At 40.4% G+C, this 27,899-nt stretch overlaps 1 protein-coding gene across 3 annotated transcripts in view; it reads left to right on the forward strand.

The window, feature by feature from the left end:
- kcnt2a (potassium channel, subfamily T, member 2a) overlaps nucleotides 1-27,899 on the forward strand; it is a 712,068-nt gene that overhangs the window by 177,077 nt on the left and 507,092 nt on the right. The window contains exon 2 of one of the 3 annotated variants that reach the window (XM_087990854.1): nucleotides 21,772-21,902. The exons of the other annotated variants lie outside the window; for them this stretch is intronic. Within the exon in view, the coding sequence (XP_087846980.1) occupies nucleotides 21,883-21,902 (20 nt within the window). The 5' untranslated portion in view covers nucleotides 21,772-21,882. The remainder of the gene's footprint in view (nucleotides 1-21,771; nucleotides 21,903-27,899) is intronic. 3 annotated transcript variants of the gene reach the window in all.

Genomic DNA, 27,899 nt, shown 5'->3' on the forward strand with positions numbered 1-27,899 from the left:
CTCTTCCCTCATAACATTCTCCCTCACCGTTGCAATATTTGTTTTCTAATGATTGAGGTTACTCCACCTCCTCTGCTATTTTTCCTGTACATCCTCTGAACCTTAAAACCTGGCATTTTTAGATCCCAAACCTGATCATCCTCCAGACATATCTCGTAATGGCTGCTACGTCATCATCTCAAACTTAAATTTGTGCCTGCAGCCCATTTAATTTATTCCTTACACTCTGTGCATTTATATATAGATCTCTTACTTGGATCATACATTGTAATCTGTCGCTCAGCACTGATACTTGATTTACCTGTTTATTATTTCTCTCTTCCCGTTTAATTAATGCACGTTTTATAGTTTTGTGATTTACCTGCTGTACCTGAAGCAAGATTCCAGACTGTTGCTTTACTCTGTCCTGTTACTTTCTTTTGAAACTGTACGACTTCCCATGAGCCCCTCACCTCCAAATAGTAGTCTAAAGTCCTTATTCTACCCTTCACCTTTAGGGTTTTACACCTGAAAAGTTAACTTCTCCACCTCCTGGTGCTGCCTGGCTTGCTGCGTTCTTCTTACCCTATCAGCTCAGAATTGGACCCAGATTGGTTCTGGTAGACCCTAGCTCTATGGTACAGTTCCTTCTGTCTCAATACTGATGCCAGTGCACCATGAAACAGAACCCCTCTTTGAGTCACACATTTACTTCCCTAGTTTTCTTATCTCCAAGCCAATTGCAAGTAGCTTGGGTAATAATGCAGAGATTGAGGTTGTGTTCTTTAATTTTATTCCTAATTCCTGATATTCCCCTAATAGAAATTCTTGTTTACTCCTGCCTAAATAACTGGATCTGCCCCCTCCCACTCCAGTATTCTTTCAAGCCAGTTCAGGGTGTCCCTTAGCTTGGCACCAGGGAAGCAACACATCATGCAGGACTCTTGATCCTGCTTACAAAGGATGCTATCAGTACCTCTAATTCTAGAATTCCCTGTTGCAACCACTTTTCTTTAGATTCCCTCTATTTAAATGCACTCCTATACCATGGTGCATTGGTCAGTTTGCCTATCCCCTCCTGAGTCTTTTTCCTTAGGGAGCAAGTAGCTCAAACCTGTTGGAGGTCAAGGTCAAGGTCAAGAAATGAATCTCCTCCAATGCTAAATTCAGGATCTCTCTACCTGCCTGACTTGTAGTTATATCTTCCTGTCCCTGACCACTGATCAAGTTTGAGGTATTCAAAGGGGTTTGACAGCCTCTTGAAACACAGCATCAAAGTAACTCTCCCCTCCCTGATGTGTTGCAGTATCCAATGCTCAGACTCCAGCTCATTAACCCTGAATGGAGTTCTTCAAGCAACCAACATTTGCTACAGATATAATCACTGTGAACCACAATGGAGTTCATCAGCTCCCATATCATGCAGGTACAACATGTCAGCTGGCCCTATATCTCTAAATTATTTAATTAGTTTTTAATTTGTAATATCCAGTATCCAGCTGGTCTTTAATTTTTAATCTGTAAAATATTTCTCCAAATTACCTTTAATCTGAAAGCAATTTAGAACTGGTATTTGAATTAGCAGTTACTTACCAACCAATCAACTTATGGCTTTTCCTGTCACCTTACTCTGTTCTCCCCCTGCCATTTCTGATCCCTGAGTCACCTCTCCCACTGGCTCCTCTTTTTGCTCAAAAATTCCTTAAGCCCTTACTTGGATATTAAAGAGGAGAATTACCCAACCAGGAGGAAAAAAGGACTGGTCACTTGCTCCCTCTGTCACCAAACTCCAATCAGTCTCTAATGCAGCAACGTAACACTTCAGCACAGGCTAATTTGTGTGCCCTTCATTGGATCTATACTATTCCTAATTTCCCTAGTTAGACATTGTTGGGCCAACTTTCCTGTTTCGTTTATGTGCCAGACAAGAATGTGCAATTGTTGCATTTCCTTCTCACGCTATTTGCGACATGGTGGGTCAGTAGTTAGAACTGCTGCCTCACAGCACCAGGGTCCCAGGTTCAACTCCAGCCTTGGGCAACTGTGTGTGTGGAGTTTGCACGTTCTCTCTGTGTGTGCACGGGTTTCCTCCAGGTGCTCTGGTTTCCTCCCTCAGTCCAAAAATGTGCAGGTCAGGTGAATTGGCCAAGCTAAATTGCCCGTAGTGTTAGGTGCATTAGTCGGGGGGGGCGGTCTTGGTCTTCAGAGGGCTGGTGTGGACTTGTTAAGCCGAAGGGCCTGTTTCCACACTGTAGGGAATCTAATCTATTTAAATGTTCACTCTTGCCTATCCAGTGTCATCCTTTTTAAGTAATGTTCCTCAACTTATTGTAGCTAGCTCACACCTCTTAACATTGTAATTTCCTTTATTTATATTCAGGACCCTAATCTCAGAATCAACTATGTCACTTTCTATGTTAATTAAGAATTCTACCATTGTATGGCCACTCTTCCCAAGGTGCCTTGCACAGATTCCCAGTTATTCCTTTCTGATTACACAATACCTTGTCTAAAATGGCTTGTTCTCTAATTGGTTCCTCAACATATTGATCCAGAAAAGCATCCTCCTGCATAATCCTGGAATTTCTCTTTTGCAGTATTGTTGCTGATCTGATTTGCCTAATCGATATACTGAGTAAAGTCATCCCAAAATTACAGCTGCACCTCTTTGCTTACATTTCTAATTTATTGTTTACTGCCTTCCTCATCAATACCACTACCATTCAGGGTCTATATTAAACCCCCACTCTAATTTTCTGCCCCTCTATCTATACAGATTCTACTTCACCAAAACCAACATCCTTCCCCATTTTTGTAGGATTTTCCTTGTGACCAGCAAGACCACCCCACACCTTCTTTTCTTTTTTTCTGTCTTTCCTAAAATGGTAATGGACCTGGATATTTAGTTCCCATCCCTTGTTAGCCTGCAGCCACGTCTCTATAATCTCAACTACATCAGACCCATATGTACCTATTTGTGTAACTAATGCATCCACTTTACTGTGGATGATTCTCAAACTCCGGCTTGGGTAATAGCTATTCCTTCTTCAATATCAGTGAATCACTTCTGTAATTGGAATGGACATCTCTGAACAGGGCTGCTCTTTTATAATAAACCGAGATTTTCTTCCACCAATGGAAATCATCCAAACTAGTGGTGGTGGATCAACAAATGAGCTGTTTTGTCCTGATTTAACTGGTTAACATCCCTTCTGCTTTGTGAAGAGAGAGGGAAATGTTGATTCCTCTTTGTAATCCCTATTGATGCATCCAGAACAATGGATAGTGCATTCATTGGCAGTGGCATTTTTTTTCAAGTTACTGCCTTCTCAAAAATGCAAGCCTGACATTAGATTAAGAACAATTGGTGTGTACATTAATCTACTGAGTGAAATATAATTTTCAGTATGTGCTGTTAAACAAATGAAACACTTAGTTGGAAGTCATCAGTAAAGAAATACGTGAACAGACGGAGGTACAGTATTTATGTGAACTAGCTGTATAATTCTGGTCATTTATAGAGAGGTCAGAGCACCACGGCTTAAGGTATCAGTTGATGCTGAGAGAAATAGGTTAATTTTCTTGCCAACGCACTTGAACATTGAATTGCCCGAACAATATATCATCTTTAGTTTAATAGCTCTGTCAGGCATCTGTTTATCTGACCAGCACAGAATTCTTAAGAGGGATCTCCTCAACATTTGTCAGAGATCATGAAAAGCAATTTGAGCATTCTTTTGCTCTAAAGGGCTTTGGAGTACACTTCTGAGTACATAAAGCGAAAGAATGAAGTCATTATGCATACAATAGCACGAATCATCCAACTAGTCAAAAACCTCATGCATTACAGTTACCTGAAATATTTGAATCTTTTGCTTGAATTTAAAGTAGCTCTGTAGCAGCACAAATAAATCTGGGTTTATATAGAGATTCCCCATGATTTCCAAAGTAGCCTCTGTCCATTGTAGAGTGATAGTGGTGATAACACTCTCCTTAGGATATCATTAACTGGGGTGGCCCAGTGATTAGCACTGCTGCCTCCCAGCTCTAGGGACCTGGGTTCAATTCCCACCTCAGGCGACTGTCTGTGTGGAGTTTGCACATTTTCCATGTGTCTGTGTGGGTCTCCTCCAGGTGCTCCTGTTTCCTCACAGAATTCAAAACATGTGCAGTTTCAGGTGAATCAGCCATGCTAAGCTGCACATAGTATTAGGAGCATTAGTCAGGGGTAAATATAGGGTAGGGGAATGGATCTGGATGTGTTACTCTTCGGAGGGTTGGTGTGGACTTATTGGGAGGGAGGGCCTATTTCCACACTGTAGGGAATTTAATCTAAAATTGCATTTAAAAGGCAGCTTGCAGCCTATTGAAATTGAAGCTATTAGAGGCATTCAGCATTCTTACTGACAATTGCCACTTAGAATGCAGATTACTTGCAAGACCTTGTTCCTCCAACTTCATTGTCATCATTACTGATGATTTTTTTCTGTGTTTTCTCTCGCCTGTATTGGGAGTGAAATGAGCACTCCTTGCCATGCAAGTTGAAATTTAAAGTACAAGTTTTGTACACGAGTTGTGGCAGAAAATGTTAATAAAGTTTGCCCATTCAAGTTATTTTATATCATTCTGGTCTGAAACAGGAGAATGTAACCCTACTGCTGGTTGAACTGATAAAGTAACACTCAGGTAAGTAGTCAATTTTCATAACAAAACACATAAAGTAAAATCAAAGAGCATGAATGTGTGCTCTCCCCATAGAGGATAAACAGTAGGCTGTTCTCAGACGTTAATATAAAGGTGAAGCATTCCAACCATCTGAATGTTCATCTATTTAAGATAGTGCAAGGATTGATATTCATATTTTCACCTATCTCCAAAATGCATTGTTCACAGTCGATAATTCCCTGAATCACTTATGTTTCCAGTACACACGCTCCTATCTCTGGAATGGCAGGGCAAATGTAAAATAAAAGCATTTTTTCTGAAGATTGTATGTACTTTGCTGGTGTTTCATTATTGTACCTTTTGTCCAATAAAACCAGTGAATTGTTTTACCTTGTGCATCTGGGTGTAAAACTGATGCAAACCAGATACTTTGTTACAATTGATATCAATGAAAATGAAATTCAGGTGATTCCTATAGTAGGAATTTGATTGCAACATCAGTATTGGGGTCTTCTGGCACAATGATAGGACCCTACCTCTGCGCCCAGAGGCTGGGGTCAGGTTCCATGTGGTCTAGAGCTGTGTCATACCATCTCTGAACATTAGAAAATATCTATGGTGAGAACAGGAGAAGTTGCCCAGAGCCATGCTGATGTGAAAACATCCAACCTCATCTGACCTCGGAAACTAAGCATATTCAGACTTAGTTAATATGTGGATGGGAGACTGTCTGGAAATATCGTGTAGGCTTTAAGGATATGGTGTAATGTTAGTGTCCCTATCTCTGAGCCAGGAGATTCAGGTTCAAGCTGCAGCTGCTCCAGAGGTCTATAGTAAAATCTCTGAATAGATTGATGAAAAAATATCTACAATGTCAGTCTTATGTCGAGTCAGTCAGTTTGAGAATCTACTTCTTCCTATAATAATGTACTTAATGGCATGTGAGAATCACATTTGTGCAGAAGTGGTTCAAATATAAACTGGGGGCTTGGATTTTCCACAATCTGTGTTTTACTCCTTAAATTTGAATCGGGAGAAAGTGCCCCAACTGGACAGATCTTCATTCTGGAAACCACCTGGGCCTATTGGGTACACCTTTGGTGCTCCAGGATTTTCAAGGAAAAATGTAAGACAAAATAACAGCACCTCACTCCTCACATCCCCTCATGCCCCAACCCCTTCACATAGTTCTCGGGGCCCATCCATTCCAACAAATGCTGCTCCACACCAACCTATGAACCTGCAATTACCCCACAATCCTTAAGTCCTCTCCTCAGGCCTTTCAAACTGCCCAGTGCTAACCTGTGCTCCCACCACCCGTTACACTTACATATCCAGGCCGATGCACTCAAAATTCACCATGAACAAACTTTAGGACCCAAAATGAGATGAAATAAGTTGTAAGTATCTATTGGTAAATTCACAATTAGGCAAAATGTTCTCATTACAAAATGCCCATTCACTCTTTAATCCCTTCAAGCATTTAATCCCTTAAAACAACATGCATTTTTATTCATAGCCCCACACCAGAGGCTTCATAACCACTCAGAGCCAATTAAACTGTAAACTGGCAGGCATCCCTCTGTGATAATGATATATGAAATCAACAGCAGACATCCCAAACTGCAGACTTTTTTTAAAATTTAAGGCCGGGATTGAAACACTTTCAAGGTTTGACAGCTCCAGTGAGTTTATCCATTTCATTAATGAAAAATTGTTATGGTGCCAAAGAAGGCCATTCAGCCTGTTGTGTCTGCACTGGCACATATATTTACTTTTAACAATCCCAAGGGACACTTGACTGCTCCAAAGGGTGTCACTTGATCATTCCAGATGGGTACCAATTCCTCTCCAAAACTGGTACCCTAACTCTCCAAAGAAAAATGTTTAGAACTTTCCAAAAAAATGTGCAAGGAGTGTTTTTGTTTGGACATCCCAATTGTCAAGCTTAACCCTGTTAGAAGGTGAATTGGTCATGCTAAATTGCCCGTAGTGTTAGGTAAAGGGGTAAATGTAGGGGAATGGGTGGGTTGCGCTTCGGCGGGTCGGTGTGGACTTGTTGGGCCAAAGGGCCTGTTTCCACACTGTAAGTTATTTAATCTAATCTAATCTCACAGATCCTGGCTTTAAGTCAGTTGTGTGGGGCGGGGGGAGGTTTGCATCTTCAAATTTTCAAGTTCAAAGCATGTACCTTTCCCATTGTCTCTGCTATTATCACTACCCGCTAACCCCTCTAGGTAACTAGATTATATTACCTCTATGACCATGAGACTCATATTTGAGATAGTTGAATTTTTTAACTTGTTTCTCACCTCTAATCCATGATATGGTGCTACTGAGTCAGACAAGACACTAAAATCTGATAGAGGCAGGTCTGTTATCTTTATTTCCTACTTGTTGCTTTATTGGGATTCAGGTTGTAAGTTTGCTCACTGAACTGGTAGATTTGTTCTCAGACGTTTCGTCACCACGCTAGATAACCTCATCAGTGAGCCTCCGGTGAAGCGCTAGTGTTCTGTCCCGCTTTCTATTTATGTGTCTTGGTTTGTTAAGGTGGGTGAACTTCCGGTTCTTTTTCTCAGAGGTGGCTAAATGGGGTCCAAATCAATGTGGTTATTGATGGAGCTCTGGTCTGAATGCCAGGCCTCCTCTGCATATATCTGTTTAGGCTAAATTGGGATCTCTTACCAATCTTTCCATTTCAAATGTTGCTAGTTGACATTTTTCCTGATTATTCTGAGCTGCTTTCTGTTTTATGCTAATATATAGAATAATTGTTGAGTGTGTGTAGTGTGCTGTAGTTTCAGGTTTTTCTCTGTTGTATTTAGAGTGGTAATGGGAGTCATGGGTATAATTGATTCATCACATTAATGACAAGAGGTATTGTTAGTGGGAACTTGCAGATAATTTTCGGTTTAATCTGTTGAAACATGGGTAATATTTTTTATTTTGCTCAACTATTGTCTGTTAAATTTTGAATTGATAAGTTACTAAAGTGATTACATGCTCATGGGAAAATATTTACTCAATTTGGGAGGAACCAACTCCTACAAAAGTTGAATTTTCAGAAGACATGTTTTATGCATTGAATGAAAGCATTCAATTATAATTTTCTTATTATTTAATAGTACAAAATTTAAAATGCTCTTGTAGAAGTTGCCCTAGCAGCCAAAACTATAGAAATAAAATGATTAAGTAAATTAAGGACATCAAGCACTGGAACAGTAAAAGAAAGTAGTCAGACTTAGTATTCATTATTGTATGGTATGTATGGTAAGTGAGATCATGTTTTACATCTTGGATAAAGAAATGAACAGTAAGTTCTTAATGATGAGCAATGACTAAAACTCCATTAATGATACCAAGTCTCCAATACCTCTATTTTGTGTTAATTTTGATTTGACAGTGTAGTCATGAAACTTCTACTACAATTCCAATGTTTGCTTTTCCTCATGACAGGATCCTCAAAAATGCCTGTTCTCCCATTGTTCTGCTCTCATTCCTTCGCCTCCCTCTCAGACCTACAAAAAGGATTCTTTAGTGCTTACCTTCCTCCAGCCTGATCCACAGATTATTTCTAAACACCTCATTGCCGGCACGTCTTCCTTCCTATTCCTTTCACCATTCTCCTGGATCAGTTTTGTTCTGTTTTTCTTGAGTTCCTATGCTCCTGTATTTCTAATAGAGGACCATAGATTTCTGGAGTGGTCTACAGCATCATGGGGTAGGGTGGGTAAAAGGCATCAAAATGTTCAAACTTTGATAACCGTATTGAGTTCTTGGGGAGATTCATTGGGCTGAATGGCCTGCTTCTTTTCTATGACACCCTGGTCCACTCTTCAGTCACTCTAACACTGCAGCATGAACTATGACAATCTTCCATCTAAGTGCAGGAGATATGATACCTGGTAAATCATCTCATCTTTTTCTGTCTTCCATGGCCTGAAACGTACCTCTAAGTGGAACAGTGATTTACATGTTTGCTTCTTCCAAAGTAGTGTATTTTATTCATTCCCGCCCCACCCCGTCTCATCGACACTGGGAAGGCTAAACACATTGGGTAATCCCTTGTGGAACACCTCCACTGTATCTGTAAATGCAATCATTCCCTCACCTATCATTTTAATTCTCCACCTCTTTGACCTTTTTGTTCTCAGTCTCCTACTCTAGTTTAATAAATGTTGTTATAAGTTTGAGGAAGAGCATGTTATCTTTGCTTAGGCTCTTTTGAGCCTACTGCTTTTAACAATTTTAGGTCCTTACCTCTGCCTTCCCCTTTTTGTCTGATGATAGCTGTAGGTGGTGATTTTTGCTTTCCAAATGGACCTCTCCTTTAGACACACCTTTTTGTTTCTTTATTGCCCACATACAATATTCCTTTCATCATTTAATGTCCACCTTTCTCCACATCTTAAATCTTTTCTCCAATATTTTCTTACCCCAGCCCCTTTCTCTATCTCTCTACTTTGTTCGAGTGTCTCTAACATTTTCCAGTTCTGGTGAAAGATCATGGACCTGAAATTTGAGTTCTGTTTCTCATTCATTGATACTGCCTTACCCACTGAATACATGCAACGTTTTCTGTTTCCATTTCAGATTTCCAGTATCGAATGTATTTTGCTTTTAAGTGTTACCAGTGACCTTTCCATTTTCTGTAGTTACTAATGTCCCCTTTGATGTATCTGAATAACAAAAGTAACTTTAATCCAAATTTGTCTGGTGAATAAATCACATCAGCTGTCCATTTTATTAATGGATTTCATATTCACTTGTTTTAAATTGAAAATGAAGTCATGGCTAGTGTGTGAAACTTTACATGTTCTGATTGCATCGCTTTGGATGGCACGGTGGCACAGTGGTTAGCAATGCTGCCTCACAGCGCCAGAGACCCGGGTTCAATTCCCGCCTCAGGTGACTGACTGGGTGGAGTTTGCACATTCTCCCCGTGTCTGCGTGGGTTTCCTCCGGGTGCTCCGGTTTCCTCCCACAGTCCAAAGATGTGCAGGTCAGGTGAATTGGCCATGCTAAATTGCCCATAGTGTTAGGTAATGGGTAAATGTAGCGGTATGGGTGGGTTGCACTTCGGTGGGTCGGTGTGGACTTGTTGAGCCGAAGGGCCTGTTTCCACACTGTAATGTAATCTAATCTAATCTTAACCCACAGGGTTAATTAAGATTAACCCTGTTATTTTTCCCGAATGTGTATTTCACAACTTTTGTAAACCTTGAACTTTTACTGCCTTTTAAAGTCCTGTTTGGAAGTCTCAGTAAAAATAGATTAGAGTTCTTCATCTTGGAGTTGAGAATGTGGTGCTGGAAAGGCACAGCAGGTCAGGCAGCATCCGAGGAGCAGGAGAAAAGCCCTTCCTCATCTTGGAGTTTTATTTTCTCAAGAATTGATACAAATTCATTTAAAAAGGAATTAAATTAAAATTAAAATTTAAAAGAAAAACTGAATCTTCTTCATGGTCACACAAAATCAACAAACAACAAATCCTGCAAGGTTATGCCTGTCTTATTTGTTTGATCTATCGATATTGTTGTAAATTGGTTGTACAATACCTTGAATGTACAGAAGGCTGCTGATAATGCGAACTGCTGTGAAGGCTACAGCCACAATAAATGTTAAATGATAAGAAGTTCATAATCTTTAAAAATGCCCTTGTTTGATATATGCAACAATATCAATTGCATCACTTTTTTCAAGTGCAAATCATGTGATGATGGTTTGCTCTGTGGTGAACAACTTTGTTAAGCATTGCTTGGTGGAGCTCAGGAACCTCAGTCTCACTGTGTCTGCTACGTTTACTGTGGAGGTTTACAGTGGGCTGCGATCCAGGATTCACTGGCCTCTGTTTTCTTTGGTTCCTCATCGTGGTCACTGAACTTTATATTTCTGTTCCTCTCCTCCAAGGCCCTTCCAAACAGACTCCAAAGCTGACCACAGCCAACAACTGCTTCCCTCTTGTCTGGATCAATGTCTATCATCTTCAAACCTCATCTCGTAGCAGAGGTATAAGTATCCTAGTGGCCAGTTCAGGTGCACAAGCCTTTTGGGGACACAGCCTTCATCCATGTAATGAAGAAGAAGGAGCCAGTGCAGAGATTGCAGCTCAGCATTAGCAAATGTGATTAGCATACTCAAATGTTCTCTGCTAAGAAATGGTGACGTTACATCTGAGAGAAAGGGAATTGGAAACAGTTCAGCCTTTTCTACCACCCAGCATGTGTGGTCCAGGGTTCACCACAATGAATGATCGTGGAGAAAGGGGCTGGGAAAACTTGCAGCTTAGTGTTTTCTGTTGAGTTGTTGTTCCATACTCTCCTAAACATGTCTTCATATACGCAAGATATTAAAAATGTCACAACTCAGTGCTATGAGTCAAGAAATTAATATTGGCTCAAATAGCTGGTGATTCACAGATAAGAAGTCCAATACCCAGCAGCTGGAAGCAAAGTCTATTAGCAGTGTAGCTCCAAAGCCAAACCTCCAGCATTGAGATACTCATGACGACGACTTATCCATTTGTGGGATGTGGGCATCGTTGGCTGGCCAGCATTTATTGCCCGTCCCTAGTTGCCCTTGAGAAGGTGGTTGTGAACTGCCTTCTTGAACCGCTACAGTCCCTCTGGTATGGGTTGATCCACAATGTCATTAGGAAGGGCACTCCAGGACATTGACCCAGCAATAGTGAAGGAATGCTGATATATTTCTAAGTCAGGATGGTGAGTGGCTGGAGGGAACGTTGATGATAAGGTGTTCCCAAGTATCTGTTGATTTTCACTTTTTAGATGGAAGTGGTCGTGGATTTGGAAGATGCTGTCTGATTACCTTTGGTGAATTTCTGCAGTGAATCTTGTAGGCAGTACACACCGCTGCTACTGAGTGTAGTGGATGCTTGTGGATGTGGTTCCAATCAAGCAGGGTGCTTTATCCTGTATGGTGTCAAGTTGGTGGAGCTGCATCCTTCCAGGCAAGTGGGGAGTATTCCATCATATTCCTGAATAGTGTCTTGTAGATGATGAACAGGATCTGGGGAGTCAGGAGGTGAGTTACTCACCACAGTATTCCTAACTTCTGACCTGCCCTTGTAGCCACTGTGTTTGTGACAAGTCCAGTCGAGATTTTGGTCAATGACAATCCCGAGAGTCCCAGTGGGGGATTCAGTGATAGTAACATCATTGAATGTCAAGGGGCAGACTTACATTGTTTCTTCATGGTGATGGTCATAGCTTGGCATTTGTGGAGTACGAATATAACTTAAAATCAGTTTCTCTGGCAGAGCATATCATTTGTCAATCTGATAGCAGTCTCCTGATGGAGATGCCCTCTTCAGAGCACTGCACAGGAACACATTATCGGGTATGTAACATGGCATCACTGAGGAGGTCAAACATGTCATCCCAGAACCCATCGACTGGAGTGGGAACATCATTGTAAACCGTAAGCAACTGCCTCAAAAAGAGGAGAAGAATCAAGTATTCAAATGACTAAATAGGAATAACTCAAACAATAAAAAAAATCAATAAAGATTTAGCAAAGCTGGACAATCAAGAACCTCAATCTTTTATTCAAAGTGACTAATGATAAACCATTAAATTGTGGTTTTAAATGCCTTTACTAAATTGTGACTCTCCTGGAACTCGGATGCTGCCTGACCTGCTGTGCTTTTCCAGCACCATCCTTTTTGATTCTGACTCTCCAGCATCTGCAGTCCTCACTTTCTCCTAAATTGTAAGGACGCAAGGGAGAAGAGCAGAGGCAGGTATTGGTCATTTGGCCTTATGAGCTGCTTTGCCGTACACGAAGATGATGAGTGATTTAGTTGAGGCCTTAACTATACTTTTTTGCAGCCTGTCATAACCCTTCAACTTCCTTGTCAATCTACAAATCTGTCAGATTTGACCTTGAATAGATTCAAAGGTTCCAGCCTCCAGAATTTACTGGGGATCAGAATTCTCTGGCAGAAGTTCTTCCTTCACCCTGCCTAAAATGGCTGAGCCTTGTTTTGAACCTCTGCTTCCTAGTTCAAGGTTCCTCCACACTAATGCAAGTGTCTCCCCTCTGGGAATCTACCCTGTCAGACAATGTGAAATTATTGAAAAGTTTAGCAGTGGAGGGAGATCATTTAGCTCATTAAGTCCTACTGGCTCTTTTCAAGAATAATTGAGTTGGTCCCATTCCCTGTATCTTCCTTTGTCAAATGCTTTTCCAAATTTCTTATGAAGTCTCCAACTGAATCAGCATTCACCATCTTATCAAGGAGTACATTCTACTCCAGGAGTGAATCCGATTCTGTCTGTTGTTGCAGTAATTGGTTTTTCTTCCTACGATGTCCAATTCTTTTGACAATCGCCATAAAAACTGTGTCCTCTGGTAATTGTGTCTCCACCCATTGGAAATCGTTTCACATCACTTTCTCAATCTAGACCAGTCTTGGTTTTAAATGCCTTTATTAAACCGTTAACCTTCTCTGCTTTTGAGAATATTCCCAGTTCTCCAATCTACCCTTGCAATCCTTCTTTCCTGGGAAACATTCAAACAAATCTCTCCTGCACCATCTCCAAAACCTAAGCTTCTTTCTAAAGTAAGTTGTCGATATCTGGATACAACACTCCCCATGCCATAAAAATAAAGATCTCATTGTGGGATGTCCAAATTCACAATCTATCCTTAACACCAACTAATTAAAATGAATGAAAGTTGCCATCACCAAGAAATTAGAGATCTCTGTTGTGTTCTTTTCTTTGCTCAGTTGTGAGTATATCATTTCATACGTGTAAAGAATTGCTCCATTCTGGCAAACAAATGTCAATGCACTTAGCAATGAAGTTGGTTGTTGAATGTTAGTAATGCCTGCAAGTAGTTTCACTTTAAATCAGCACGTTTTCCCTATCGATTTTCAGATAGAATTTAAACTTTCAATTGGGCCTTGGTTCTGGATTTTCAAGATGCTGTGGGGAATTATTTTTTGCCAATGAGAGCGATCCATCATGGATGTTTTAGTTTTCATTGTGTGGCTGTCAAATTATACAACAGCATACTGTGAAAAATGAGCAAAAACATTTACAAATAACAAAGTTTTGGCTCCAGCACTGGCTAGAAATTCATTTCTTGCATTACTTTATATAGCATACACTTTGTTCAGAACTGCGATTTTTCTTTTGAGGTAAGTTGTTTATTTCTGTTGTTGTGGGCAGAGGAAATGTTTATGAAATGTATAGCTGGCATTATCCATAAACACAGCACTACATTTTGCACATATACTAGTGACTCTGATCTCTATCGCAACCATCGCCTTGCTCAAATTTTTTACTGTCTCTAATTTGTTACATTGCTGGCATTCCTCTCTCTCAGTCAAATGTGTGAGGCTGAAGCAGACTGTCTCAGCTCTGGTGTCATACTTAATGCTGAGTTGAGCTTTTAACTATATATCCCCTCTCTCATCAAACCTGCCTACACCCACCTCAGTCGCATCACCTAATGTTATCACTGTCAGACTTCCTTTTGCTGCAAATGGTTTTACTACCTCTCGACCTGATGGTTGTGACATCCTTTCAGCAATTGTTCACTTTGTTGTCCATCTCTGAGAGGCAACAGTAAATGCATGGATGAAGATACAGTGGAGACCCTTGGGACCCTTTATAAAACCAGAATTGATTTATTAAGTATTAAACGAATAACACACACTTTTAACCATGAGAGCTATCTCAATGACTGTCTTTCATGACCCTGATTTCTGAAAGTACACCCAAACCTTATGACCTGGGAGAGTTGGCAGCTAGCCAGGCTGGAACTCAGCTTGATGTCTTCACCATGCCTCCTGAGGTAGGGTACTTCTTGCAACGTTAATCTTTGAAGTACTGCTAAATAAAGAGATTTCTTCATGCTCTTCATACGCAAGTCTTTATGCCATGTGTGTGCCTTACTTGAAATTGTCTGTGCACGTGACCAATCCTGAATGTTTTGTCCAAATGTGTGCCTTATTTGGCACAGATAGTCGTTACTGCTTTTCCTGCAATCTTAGCTCTTTGCAGACCTGACTGCCTCATCGTAATTCCATTCACGTAACAGCCCATTGTAAAGCCTCTTATCAGTTCCTGTTATCTTCAGCCTTATACAACAACTTGTCATAAACTCGAGTTTCTCCAAATCTGCTGCCTGTATCCTAAATCATACTGAGTCTTTTTCATATAGCACCCCTATGCTTATTCTCCTTTTCCTTTGATCTGGCACCACCTCAAAGCTCCATAAATATAGTTACTGTAGTGTAAGAGCATCAGGACCCTGGACCAATTGTGCGGTGATGCTATGGAATTGCACATCACTGACTATAAACGTGTGAGCACAGTTAGAACAGCCATTACAGCCAACTCTCTGGAGTACTCCCAGGCACAAGAGGATGAGTACACAAAGAAGATACATCAGGACCATGCCTAATGTATCCATAGCGTCATAATCTGGTATGTCATTGATCGACATGTATAACAGTATTTATTATTAATGTATAATAAATAGTATTACTTTGAAGTTTATGCCTGAAGACAGTTATTGGCTTGGCTTTCTCCTCACCCAGTCTGCCTTGACCCCAAATTCCTTGTGTAGCATTAAACTGTATGAGAAAATCGTGACAATGATTTCAACAGAGCTGGAAATCTGTTGGGGATTAGCAGAGAGGCAAAGTATTTTTTTGGTCACATAAATAATTGAGATGAACAAGGATGATGTTGAGGCAGACAGGGAAATGAGTAACTGAAGTATTTAAAGAATATCACCAATCTTTCATGAAGGTACAGCAAAAATGAATTTTACGCATGTCTGTGAGAACTTAATAATTGCCCTGAAGCATGCTTTATAAAGTGAAAGATAATTAATATTTTAATCAAGAAAGACCTATTTTATATTAGTAAAATATTTTTCTGGAGCAAGTTGAAATGATGAACTACTGTTCTGTTAAATCTGTGACAGGATGGCAGCAAACATGCAACAACAATAAATCTTCAATTTATATAGCACCTTTTACAATATGAAAACATTTCAAGGTATTTCACAGGTACATCAGAAGATAAGATTCAACTGTGAGCCTATGAAGGATATATTAAGAAGGGTGTCAAAAACCATAGTTAAGGAAGGAAACCTTAAGGTCAGTGTTTAAAGAGAAGATATGGTTAAAAAATCCAGAGCTTAGAAATCGAAGCAGGAATAGGCCATATGATCCCTTGAGCCTGCTTCGCTGTTCAATGAGAACATGGCTGAACTTTGAATGAGCTCCTTTATCCTGTCTTGTCCCCATATTTCTAGATTCTCTTAGTTCATAAAATGTGTCAAATTCTGGCTTGAAGTACCGAGTGACTGGGCATCCACAGCCCTCTGGGATAGAAAATTCCAAAGATTGACCATGTAGCTTTCAGTGAAGAAAAATGTATTTTTTTTATTCATTCATGAGGTGCGGGTGTCACTGGGCCAGCATTTAGTGTCCATCCTGAGATCCCCTTGAGAAGGTGGTGGTTCTCATTCCTAACCTCCGTAGCCTTTGCTTTGAGACTACGAGTTTTTACGTTTCCAGTTTGGGCAATAAAGAATTTTGTACATTTCAATCTACTCAACTATTACTCTGTAAACCTCAATGAACGTTGGCCCATTCTTCTTCACTTATCTAACAAGAGAGCCTTCTAGTCAAGGAAATTATTCAAGTCAAACCTTTATTATTTATCCATGAAGGGAAGTAAATACTCTCTCAGATAAGGAGAGTGTACCCAGAACTCCAGGTGTGATCACATCAAAGCCCTTTATATTGCAGGGAGACTTTGTTACTATTGTGTTCCCTCTGTAATAAAATCTAACCATACCATATCATGCCTTGCTCATTGCTTAATCTATCTTGTAAGTCTATGTCTTTTTATTTTTGTGCTTTTGAAATTGCAAGTTGAAATAAGAAGAACTGTTCAAAACCCAATATTTTGAAAGGATGGCTGCATGTTTTAGCAGTATGTAACTTGACACCCATGGCAAGCATTGTAAATAATGGTTTGAACAAGCAATATTTAACATGCTGGCAGAGGAACTGGAGCTGAGGCTTAGTGTACAGTTGCAGCTGGTTGCTGGGGTGCAATGAAAAGTTGATTGGCCTATGGAGTAGTGATCGGTTGTCGATGGCAAAAATCTTTTGCTTGCCAAAATCCGCGTGATTGGTTGAAACGTGACCGAACAGTTTGGAGCTAGGAGCAAATTAGAGAGAGGATTTGATCTCCCCAGGTACCCCGGTTTCCTCCCACAGTCCTAAGTGTGTAGATTAGGTGAATTGGCCATGCTAAATTGCCCATAGTGTTCAGGGATGTGTAGGTTAGGTGTGTTAGTCATGGGTAAATATATAGTAATAGGGTAGGAGAATCTGTCTGGGTGGCTTACTCTTCGGAGGGTAGGTGTGGACATGTTGGGCCAAATGGCCTGTTTCCACACTGCAGGGATTCTATGATTCCACCAAGTCAGAAACAATCTCTCTGTTCTCTGCAGTCAAAACTCACTTTAAAACCTGAAAAATACAAGTTCATCTTGCTTCAGCAGTTGCTGCAGGCTGTGACTTTTAATAAAAAATCAGAAAAATTTTTCAAATGACCCTGTCCTTCTCTACCTTTTAGAAATGAGCCCAAACATTTAGAAAACTTTCAGGTCAGCAGGAACCAACTCAGCACAAATTGGGGAACAAAAGCTATTGAAATGTATTTCCATTTTATTCCCCTCCGTCCATGTGTCTTTCTTCATGTCTGTACATCTGTCTTTGCCTGTGTAAGAGGGCAGTTCATAAAGGCATTACGGTTTCAATTTATAGTATTAGCAAGATACAACTGTTTACTAGTCTAATGTTTTGTCATAAATAATAATTCTTAAGTACAGACAACTGGTCCGTGCTTTCTATCAACCTGGGTTTGAAATTGAGGTGAACTGGGAAATTTTGCTTTTTGAAAGATGTCTTTAGCTTTTGTGATGACTGTAGGAATAGCAGGGCTTGGTTTCCAGTGCACTACTCCAAGGAATTGTGACAATCGACATACTAAGTTTCTAAGAGTTTGTGGATAACGGACACTCAAATATCTGTGAATTTCAACATTCACCAGCTCTCATTGACCAAGACAATGGTATGGACAGCTTTTGCCAAGTTTTCAAAGAAATCAATTAAAATGAGGGGTAGCACTCCACAATTACAACATACAGGTTAGATCATTTGGACCTATAATATAGACCATTTCTCAATGCTCATGCAGCTCAGTAACCTGTTTGGAGAGATATGACATTAGGTGAAGAGAAAGATAACAAGGTTGAATATACTCTAGTACTTTGGAAAGGAAAGGCAGACTGGTGATGGAGCAGTGGTTTCCAACAATGGAGGGGTAGAGGTGATTTTTGTCTTTCAAGAGGAAGTTGACGAATGCAGTTTTGTGGAAAAGGGGGTAAATATCCTGGCAGAAGTACTATTCAAACTGTCATAAGGAGAAACGGACTGGTCTGCAGTTTAATGAGAATAGGCCCAAGAGCTGGATCTCACAGAAAGAAGAACAATGATGTAAGTGTAGAGGTTAAGTCAAGTGGGGTGGGGTGAGGTTTTTTGCAGGAATCTCAGATGAATGAGCAAAGGAGCCTCTCACAATTGAGCTTGGAATTGAAGGTGAAAAGACAGCGGAGAAGAGTTTGAGGTGGTTGTTATTGGAAGAAAGAAGCCATGGTTTGCTCTGCATTGCAGGTAGATCCTGGCCCAGGGGACAGTTTTGCCAGGCGTTTCAGAAAGTCTCGGGACAAATTGTAAAGCCAGTTGCGCTTTGTACGTGTTCAACTCTGTAGCCCTTGGATTTCATTACACACTGCACTTTCAGGCTACCTGTGAGTAATATGGTGCAACATGTTCTGGTCAGTCACAAAATGGGCTGGGTTTTCCCAGTCTCTGCTTTATGAGATGGAAGCTGGGTCCTGGGAAAAAGTGGGAGCTGTGTTAGGCAGATGAATGAAAGTAGGGAGTTAATTGAAATCATTAAGTTCCAAATTAGTCATGCCATTTGCCAATGGAAGAATGGCTGCCACCCACTTTGCCCCCAGCCCCATCCACCTCCCTCTTTTTTTCGCAGCCCCTTTCCCCTCCCCCAGTCCTGATGAAAGGTTCCGACCTGAAATGTCAACTCGCCTTCTCCTCAGATGCTGCTTGCCTTGTTGTGCTTTTTCTAGCTCCACTCTTCATCCACTCTGACTCTGTAGCGTCTGCAATCCTCACTACCTCCAGTGCCAAGATAAAGGTGCAGGCCTCCTGCTTAATCGAGGCAGTCCATGTTTTAAGGGGGATGTCACTGGCATTGAGGCAGCTGTCCACAATTTAGATGCTGTCACAGGAGTGTCGCAAAGTTTTGTCTCTGGGGTTTTCCTGCTAGGTCCCTTTAAAATATAGTGTTGATGCTTCTGAGGTGCTTTTGGGGTACTTTCTGAGTTTCCTACTTGCCTCATGCACACCCACTACTCCCAGTAGGGCTGCAGAGGCTCCACAGATGCTGTCTGTCTGTTTGGGCCAAACACTGGGGGCTTCTCCCCACGCTATGCTTCACTGGGCAGTGAGGTAATGTGCCCTACTACCCTCCCCCACAGTGAGGAGGAGTCTGTTGCAATACCCCTGTGCCCATCTGACACGTTTAGGCTCAAGAGCTCCACTTAGTCACCATGTTCCCATCCTACATCCCAGGCAAAAACTCAGCCCAAGATGTTTACTGATCTTATTTATGAGTTGGACCTCAATCTATTTATCAATTTTCTAGATATCTATGGTCAGAATTTCTCACAGGTGGTGATGACCCTGACCACTGGCTGGACAATGAGCTAAGTTGTTTGTCCTGATGAAGGGCTTTTGCCCGAAACGTCAATTTTACTTCTCCTCGGATGCTGCCTGAACTGCTGTGCTTTTCCAGCACCACTAATCCAGAATCTGGTTTCCAGCATCTGCAGTCATTGTTTTTACCAAGTTTGTATCTGCATGTCATGAGACCATTTTCTTTTCTTCTATGGGTATTGCTGATAAGATCAGCATTTGTTACCCATCCCTGATAAGCCTTAAATTTGGTGGCCGGCCAGGCCATTTCAGAGGGCAGTTAAGAGAGAACTATGTTTTGCACTGACAAATAAAGATGGCAATTTTGTTTACCTAAAGAGCATTAAATAGTTTGTTTTCAATTCTAGATTTTATCAATTAACTGAATTAAAATTCCTCAGTTGGCGTGATGGGATTTGAACCCATGTTGCCATATAATTAACCAGGAGAAAGTGAGGACTGCAGATGCTGGAGATCAGAACTTAAAAATGTGTTGCTGGAAAAGCGCAGCAGGTCAGGCAGCATCAAAGGAGCAGGAGAATCGACGTTTCGGGCATAAGCCCTTCCTGAAGAAGAGCTTATGCCCGAAACGTCGATTCTCCTGTTCCTTTGATGCTGCCTGACCTGCTGCGCTTTTCCAGCAGATAATTAACCAGGACCTCTGAGTTACTAGTCCACTGACATGACCGCTGTGTACTGCCATCACCTTAAAGTGCAATTCTCTCAGCCAATTGAAAGCCTGTCAGCTCTTCAGTTTCAGTGGAAAATGCTGGGACTACAGCATTTTGTGAACCAACCATCCTGGAGCAATGTAGGAGCGTGGCAACGTGAGGGTAGGAATCGTTGAGGGTGGGAAAGCTCGTGAGGGTAGGGTTTTGCTTCCTGCAGGGTTGGTTCGTGCTGCCGGAGGAGGAGAGCCCATGTGTCACAGTTTTCCCAATAAGGAAGTTGACGAGTTTTACTGGATGGCCTCCCTGTCATCTCTTTCCACTTCCACCCCAGCCCAAGCTCCACCTTCACATCCCTCCCTACCCCTTCTGCTGCTTGTAAAATGTCAGCAGGAATAGGAAGAGGCTATTACCTTGCAGTGGTGACGTTGCCACTTGGAGCTGGATGAGAATAGGCATGGCACCTCCTGTATCCTCCTGTATTCTATCCAGCCAACTTCCATATGAGGTAACACATCATGGCCACTTTATTCCATATCTCAAAGTAGCGTATTATTAAATGATTTGTATTGTCACCACAGTAAATGTAATCAAAAATGCTGTTTGATTTCAGTATAGCTATCTTTCAGTAGCAGACAAATCCTCTGTTAGAACCGTACTGTGGCTGAGATGATTTATATTAACATCTGTTTGAAGGAGATAGGGAGCAGCTTTTGACTCAGCAGATTTCTTTTCTTCATTTTCTAACATATTTATGGGAGAGCTCTTTATCTTTGTGGCTCATGATGTCAATTTCTTTTGTGACACTGCATTCAGGTTGCTTATTTTAAATGTTTGTGGAAGCTATCTTCTGTCCTCTTATTAATTTGCTTGGATTTTCCAATTTCTAATATTTTAGAGCTGCCATTATCTCATTTAAAATAAATTTGGCCATGGACGATGGTAAATAATGACAATTGAAGGATCTAAATGATGATGTTCATTGTTACAATAGCCAATGTTCTTGCTTCGTCTCCACATCACTTTCATTAATTTATGTACCTATATCCTGAACTGTTTTATTGGTCAGTGTGTGATGCTGGCAACATGTTCTAATAACCCGAAAGGGTGGGAAAACAGGTGGAAGAATAAGGTATAACAAAATTGACTAGCAGTTCTTCATCTTTTTGATGAGAAGTGCTAACCAGTTGCTATACGATAGGAGGAAGGCCTTGATGTTCAAATGAAAATATTTCTGACAAGGTTTCTCTGTTGCCCTTCTGCGCCTGTCCAAGTTGAAATTAGGGTCTGAAATTCCACTCTTGTGTGTTCCTGGTCCAGTTGAACGTTGGACACAGGATTTAAAATCAGGTATGGTATTGCTCTATCAGCGTGTGCCAGTCCTCCATTTCCCTCCAGGACCATCGGAGCACTGGTACTCCCTGTTGCAAAATACGCACTTGATTATTCTGTGGATACGTCCTCCATGTTTCGGAAATTGGAGTGATTCCAAGATGGAAATCCTCAGTGTCTTCCTCACCCCTTCCGGTCATTACTTTAATGGGCTTAAAATCTTTTTTTTTGTGTGCTTTAGTCTGTTGGTATATTTTGGAGTGCTCATTTTTGATTTTTGTTCAGGTACCAGATGATAGGATGCCAACAGTCCCTTGGAAGTATCGCTGTTTTTGTTAAGGATTTCTTTTCCTCTTTCTAAGCTGGATAGCGTGGATCTCCAGAGAATTCTCCATAATGACATGCCTGTATGAAAGGTAGGCTGGTTCACAGATCCAGAGGGATCTTCCTTAGTATGTCACAGGAAACCTGTTGATAGAGGCCACCAGGAAGTTGGCACTGACACCTCAAGGTGGCATCTTGTTGTCCTGTCAGAAGGAGCTCAAGCATCATGACACTAGATTGGCACTCGGTAATAATGCTTACTTAGGAGAAAGTGAGGACTGCAGGTGCTGGAGATCAGAGTCAAGAGTGTGGTTCTGAAAAAGTACAGCTACTCAGGCTGCATCCAAGGAGCAGGAGAATCGATCAATAATGCTTATTTGTAGAGGCTGTGCAGATTAAATGGGCCAAAAGGCCTCCTCTTACATTATATGAAGTCTGTAATCAGTGATGGCTGTGTGAATTAATTTACAAACTCCATTACTTAAGGAACTTTCTATGACCATGCTCATATTTTCGGATCTATCCCGAAATTCATAATTGGCAATTTGACACTGCCCCCATCTCCAATTGCCCAGTTGGGAATTATAGACAATTGCTCTTTCCCCTCCAAACTCCATCTAGAACTGTCCATTTCTCTTATCCTTACAATATAATATTGTACACTGTCTAAATCTAGTTACCATGTCGATGAAATGCAAAATGAAAATTTTATTTTTCCTTATCTCTCTCAGTTTCAAGTCCATTACCACAACTTTATGGATGGCATGTGCCAGTTGATGTGATGGTGTCTTCCTGTATTTTTTCATATGCTACATTTATCATTGATTGCTTCTATAGCATACTTAGTTAACCCTGTTCTTCCATTTAGGAAAACTCATTACGTGATGAGATTTTGAGTCACATCTGAAAACCTGTTGACCATTTCCCAGATATTCATGGGGTATGCTGTTCTGTTATAGTTCCCCAATTCCTGTCATCTGTCATAGTTGCTTAAGAAGTCTCTATTCTCGGATTTTGGGTTTAATACTTCCTTTATGTTAATATTTGCAACTCTAATTGTGAAAGTCTCAGAATATTGCTATCATGAAATCTTCCATTTTTTTGTGTTTTTGATGAACGCCCCTGTTGTTTTCCCAGGATTCACTTTTAAGGCTACCAGTATCTAATACAAAAGCAAGTTTTCAAAAGGAATCATAATTTCAGTTAATACTGGGAGTCTATCCATTGCTCAACATGTTGCCGCAATCCAATAACTTACAGCAAGCACTGAATCAGAATCTTCAAGTCGCATGCTTATAATATTACATACAGTCTGTTAAATTCCATTATTTCTTCTCTACAAAATAACCATCATTCTTTCTAAATGTATAAAGGTTTGATTGTGCCTCATATGCATTTAATATTTCAACTTCCTGATAAATTCTATAATTTCCAAACTTTCCTCAGTATCCAACGTTTTATCCGATCCTGCTTCTAGTATGAAGGGCAATGCTTCAGGTCAGACCTGACCCTTCTCCCTGGTAAAGTCACAACCCACGTCTGTATATCCACTTGATTTTGCTATTCACAGTGGAAAATCAAAGCCCAACACCTTATTCTTGATTTCAGCCATTGTTCTTCAAGGTAACCCCCTTGGAGTGCAGGTACATAAAGTAGAAAGTAGAGTCGCAGGTAGATAGGATCGTGAAGAAGGCGTTGGGATGCTTTCCTTTATTGGTCAGAGTATTGAGTACAGGGTTGGGAGGTCATGTTGCGGCTGTACAGGATGTTAGTTAGGCCACCTTTGGAATGTTGCTTGCAATTCTGGTCTCCTTCCTATCAGAAGGGTGTTGTGAAATTTGAAAGGGTTCAGAAAAGATTACAAAGATGTTGCCAGAGTTGGAATATTTGAGCTATAGGGAGAGGCTGAATAGGCTGGGGCTGTTTTCCCTGGAGTGTCAGAGGCTGAGGGGTGACCTTATAGAGGTTTATAAATCATGAGGGGCATGAATAGGATAAATAGACAATGTCTTTTCCCTGGGATGGGGAAGTCCTGTTCTAGATGGCATAAGTTTAGAGTGTGAGGCGCAAGATATAAAAGGGGCCTAAGGGGCAACTTTTTCACGCAGAGGGTGGTGCATGTATGATATGAGCTGCCAGGGGAAGTGGTGGAGATGGTACAATTGCAACATTTAAAAGGCATCTAGATGGGAAGGGTTTAGAGGGTTATGGGCCAAGTGCTGGCAAATGGGACTAGATTGGGTTGGGCTATCTGGTTGGCATGGACGAGTTGGTTCCATGCTATTTACTCTATGACTCTATAACTTTCATTCCAACATTCTGTCTGAAAGAAATTTTATTTCCCAATCTAAGGAAATTTAGGAATAAATTTAAAAATAAGATTTAAATTTTAAAATAAGGGAATTCCAAATTGGACAACCATTCTCTGCTGCAAATGTTACAAGATTCCAAACTAGTTAGTGAGGTCCAGATCTCAGTGCACAGCTTTTCTTTGTGGAGAATGTGTTGACTTGAACAGTCCTACAGCTCTCATCTAACAGTCTAGTGTCAAAGCTGGTCCCTATTTATATGTTCCTATAGCCAATTAGCATCACAATCTGTTTCTCTTGACCATAACAATGACAGTTACGAAATTGTAATAGTGCAATTGATCTGACATTAACACTGCATAGTGGTTACGTAGTGTTGCCCATCTGGTGAATAGGGGTGCTCTGCTGATGTTTGGCACAAATTGGGTGACTCTCTTTGCACCTTTCTCATTCAGTTGCATGTCCTCTTAACAGTTCCTGAAACAAAGTGAGTACTGTACCATTCACTGTCTTTTGTGTGGAATGAGTTTTGCTGTTTGATTTCCTTTCACTTTATTTCTGCCTGACACTTCTCCTCCCTCGGCTGAACTTGACCTCCACTTACAATTCTTTCAATATCCTTGCAAAACCTGATAGTGAGTCTCATATGGAGATAAAGTTAAGCTCACATGTGCCTACAATTTGGACTAGTTTCACAGAAATTTCTGATGCTGTATTGGGTGCATTTATTTAACAATTATAAAACTTCACTGGATACAAATGTGATCATTCCAATAAGCTGGAGTGAATGTCCTCGGGTAATGAGTGTAACTGCCCACTTTAACAGGGATTGTTTGTTTTTTACTAAATTATATTATTCATTTTTGTACTAAATTCACATTAATTGTTCATAGCTTTGGCTTAGTGTATGTTCTTTTTCCTACTAATTTCCTGTTTTTTTAGTCAGGTTGTTTAGATATTCTACTCTAGTTACTCTCTTGTTGGGCTGAGTTAAAGAATTATATATTGCAATTGACATCTTGCTTTTCAATGAAAAGCTCAAAAGATACAGTTGGATTTATTTTAATGGATGAAGTAAAGAACTGGGTATGGGAATATTTGAGTCACCTCAGGAAGCTCATTTGAACAAGATGAGCATAGTCAGTTACATATTGGTAATGCTTGCATTTATTTAGTGTTTTATTATGTTATTATCTTTGTAGCATTTTGATTCACACGATGAATCACTTTGAACAGTGGTGAGTCTTGCAATGTTGGTTAAGGCCAAGGTCCAGCAGCTTTTCTACACTGGCAATTCTGCATTAGCTGCAGTGAGCCAAATAGCCATTTCATCTGTTGGTTGGCAGTATCATCTGAGAGAATTGTTTGACCGCTGGACAAAATAATGTTCCTATGGAGAAATGGCAATTTCTTTTAAGTCTTTCCTCCATAATACAGAAAGAAAAACTTTCAAAGTGGCCATTAGTGATTTGTTTTTCTTTTGTTGATTGATTTCTTCAGCATGTTCCTGTTTGAGTTTCAGTAAGTTTTTATTATCCACTTAATACAGTCTTTCTGCAACAGATGGCAAATTTAGATCTTTACAGAATAACAGACGGACAAACATAGAAGCTAGCTCATATGGTCTGCTTAATGATGCCTTATGTAGCTTATGTAGGACTAGTTTTGTTAGGTTATGTGCCTTAGGTGACTGCTTATGCAGTTGATGTGGATATATTCCCCCTAATGGAAGCATCATTTAATAGTCCATATAAAAATAATTAGATTTATTGAAGGAGCTAAATAGTGTATTTCCTATGAAGTACAGTTCTCTGTAAATCAATTTCCATTTTATTTCTTTCTTATGGTTGTCATAGCTCCCCGAGGGGAAAAGACCCACCTCAAAACAGTTCAGTTTAACAGGATACCTAAAACCTGGGTACGTGTATTTAAAATGTCCACATTCTATCAAACTGCTAAGCTAAAGAATTGGAGAAAATGTTCAATAACACTTAAGTGTTAGACAGGTGGTCACCTTCAATAATAATAATGCTAACCATGCAGGATAACTGCACTCTGAAAAGAAATAAACTCAGGAAAAAAAGACTAATGTGGCTGTAAATGATGAACCACATATGCTATAAGTGAGATGACGAGGATGTTTGTGACCTTCACAAATCCTGCAGTGTGAATGGTGGTGAAGACCAGGCATGTGAATATATGACAGAAGAGCGAGTATCCAAAACATTCAAAAGCACAGTACAGATGTTATACAAGTACCACATCAGTAAATGACAGTAAAAAGGTGGAAACCTTAGTGTGTGGAAACTGTCATGAAACCAAGGATGACATCAAAACAGTACATATTCTGACTAATTACTTGGGGCCGGATTTATAGGCTGGTGGGCTTTCTCACCCTGTCACCTGAAGCGGCAAGAGGAAGTGAATCACCCTTGATGCTGGCTAACACAAAGCCATTTCGCACTCTGAGAAACATTGACTGAATGCAATCATGTTCTCGATGGACTACATTGGAAGGAAGGAACACAGAAGCATTGAGTCGGTTGCCTACGTAGTGTGGAGAATGCAATCATTTTGGATTTACATAAATTATATGAATTTAGAAACTCAACGAAAAGAAAGCAAGCTTTCAGCTGATACCAGCCAAGTGAACAGTGGAATTACAGGATGATTTTCATAAACTATGTGTGGGCAGTAGGAAGTAATTTTAGTTTGTACAATTGTGAAGTAAAGCAGAAAGGAAGAAAAAGTAGATGATGTATGGATAACATGAAACATGTTAGGGTAGTTAAAGAAAGAGCTTGCATTTATGTACAACCTTGCTTCATATCCCGATGTCATAGAGTACCGCATAGCCTGTGAAGTATTTGGCTGTGTAATCATATCTGTAACATAAAGAATGACAAAAACCAATTCACATACAGGAAAGTCCCACAGATTGCAACAAGGTAAATTACTAGACTATCTCTTTTTATTAGTGTTGTCTGAGGGATAATAGTAGGTCAGTACTCCAGAGGAATTCTCCTATTCTTCTTCAAATGATTCCATGGGATTTTTTTCATCTTCGGTGATGGCAGTTCGAAACTCTGTTTAATGCTTCCTCCAAAATGTATGGCCCTTGACAATGCAGCACTTCAACAATACTGCTTTGAAGTGTCAACCTAGGTTAATTGCCCTGACACCTGGATTGGGGCATGAACTACCAGTTTCCTGACTTGAGGGTAAGTGCTCTCACTTGCCCAACAACTGAGATAATGATACTGAAAATGAAATCAGAACCTTCATGGATTCAACAGGGGACATATCCGACCAGAGCTAATGGAGTATGGTATTACATAGCCATAGCTGTACAATATAAGTCAAAAGATGTTATCGTCAAATGTTCTGGAGATATTGCACCTAATTATGGTCAGGAGAAAACAAGGAAGTAATTTAAGCATCTGCAATAGTAAGTGAAGAGCCTTTAGACTGAGCTTGCAGTACTAAGAGTTTAGTTCTGAACAGCAGAGTGGTTTGAGCTCTCCTGGCGCTATTTAAGGATTTTGAGAGATTGAGGAAAGCAAACTTTGTATACTGCTTTCAATGAAAATGCTAGTACAGAAGAAAAGGACACCAGTTTGAATTATGACAAAGTACGTTTAAGACATGCCCCATTTCCTGTTGACTCATTTTGATATGTTTCCACCTCTAAAATTTGGGGCTTTTTTTTCACAACTCTGTTTTAAACTTTGCAATCAGGTTGTCGCTCTTGCTCTGAATAGACTGGCATCAAGATAATGA

This window comes from Chiloscyllium plagiosum, unplaced genomic scaffold (assembly GCF_037043375.1).
Source record: "Chiloscyllium plagiosum isolate Xiang-an unplaced genomic scaffold, Cpla_swu_hap1 HiC_scaffold_9, whole genome shotgun sequence".
NCBI classification, from domain to species: Eukaryota; Metazoa; Chordata; class Chondrichthyes; order Orectolobiformes; family Hemiscylliidae; genus Chiloscyllium; species Chiloscyllium plagiosum.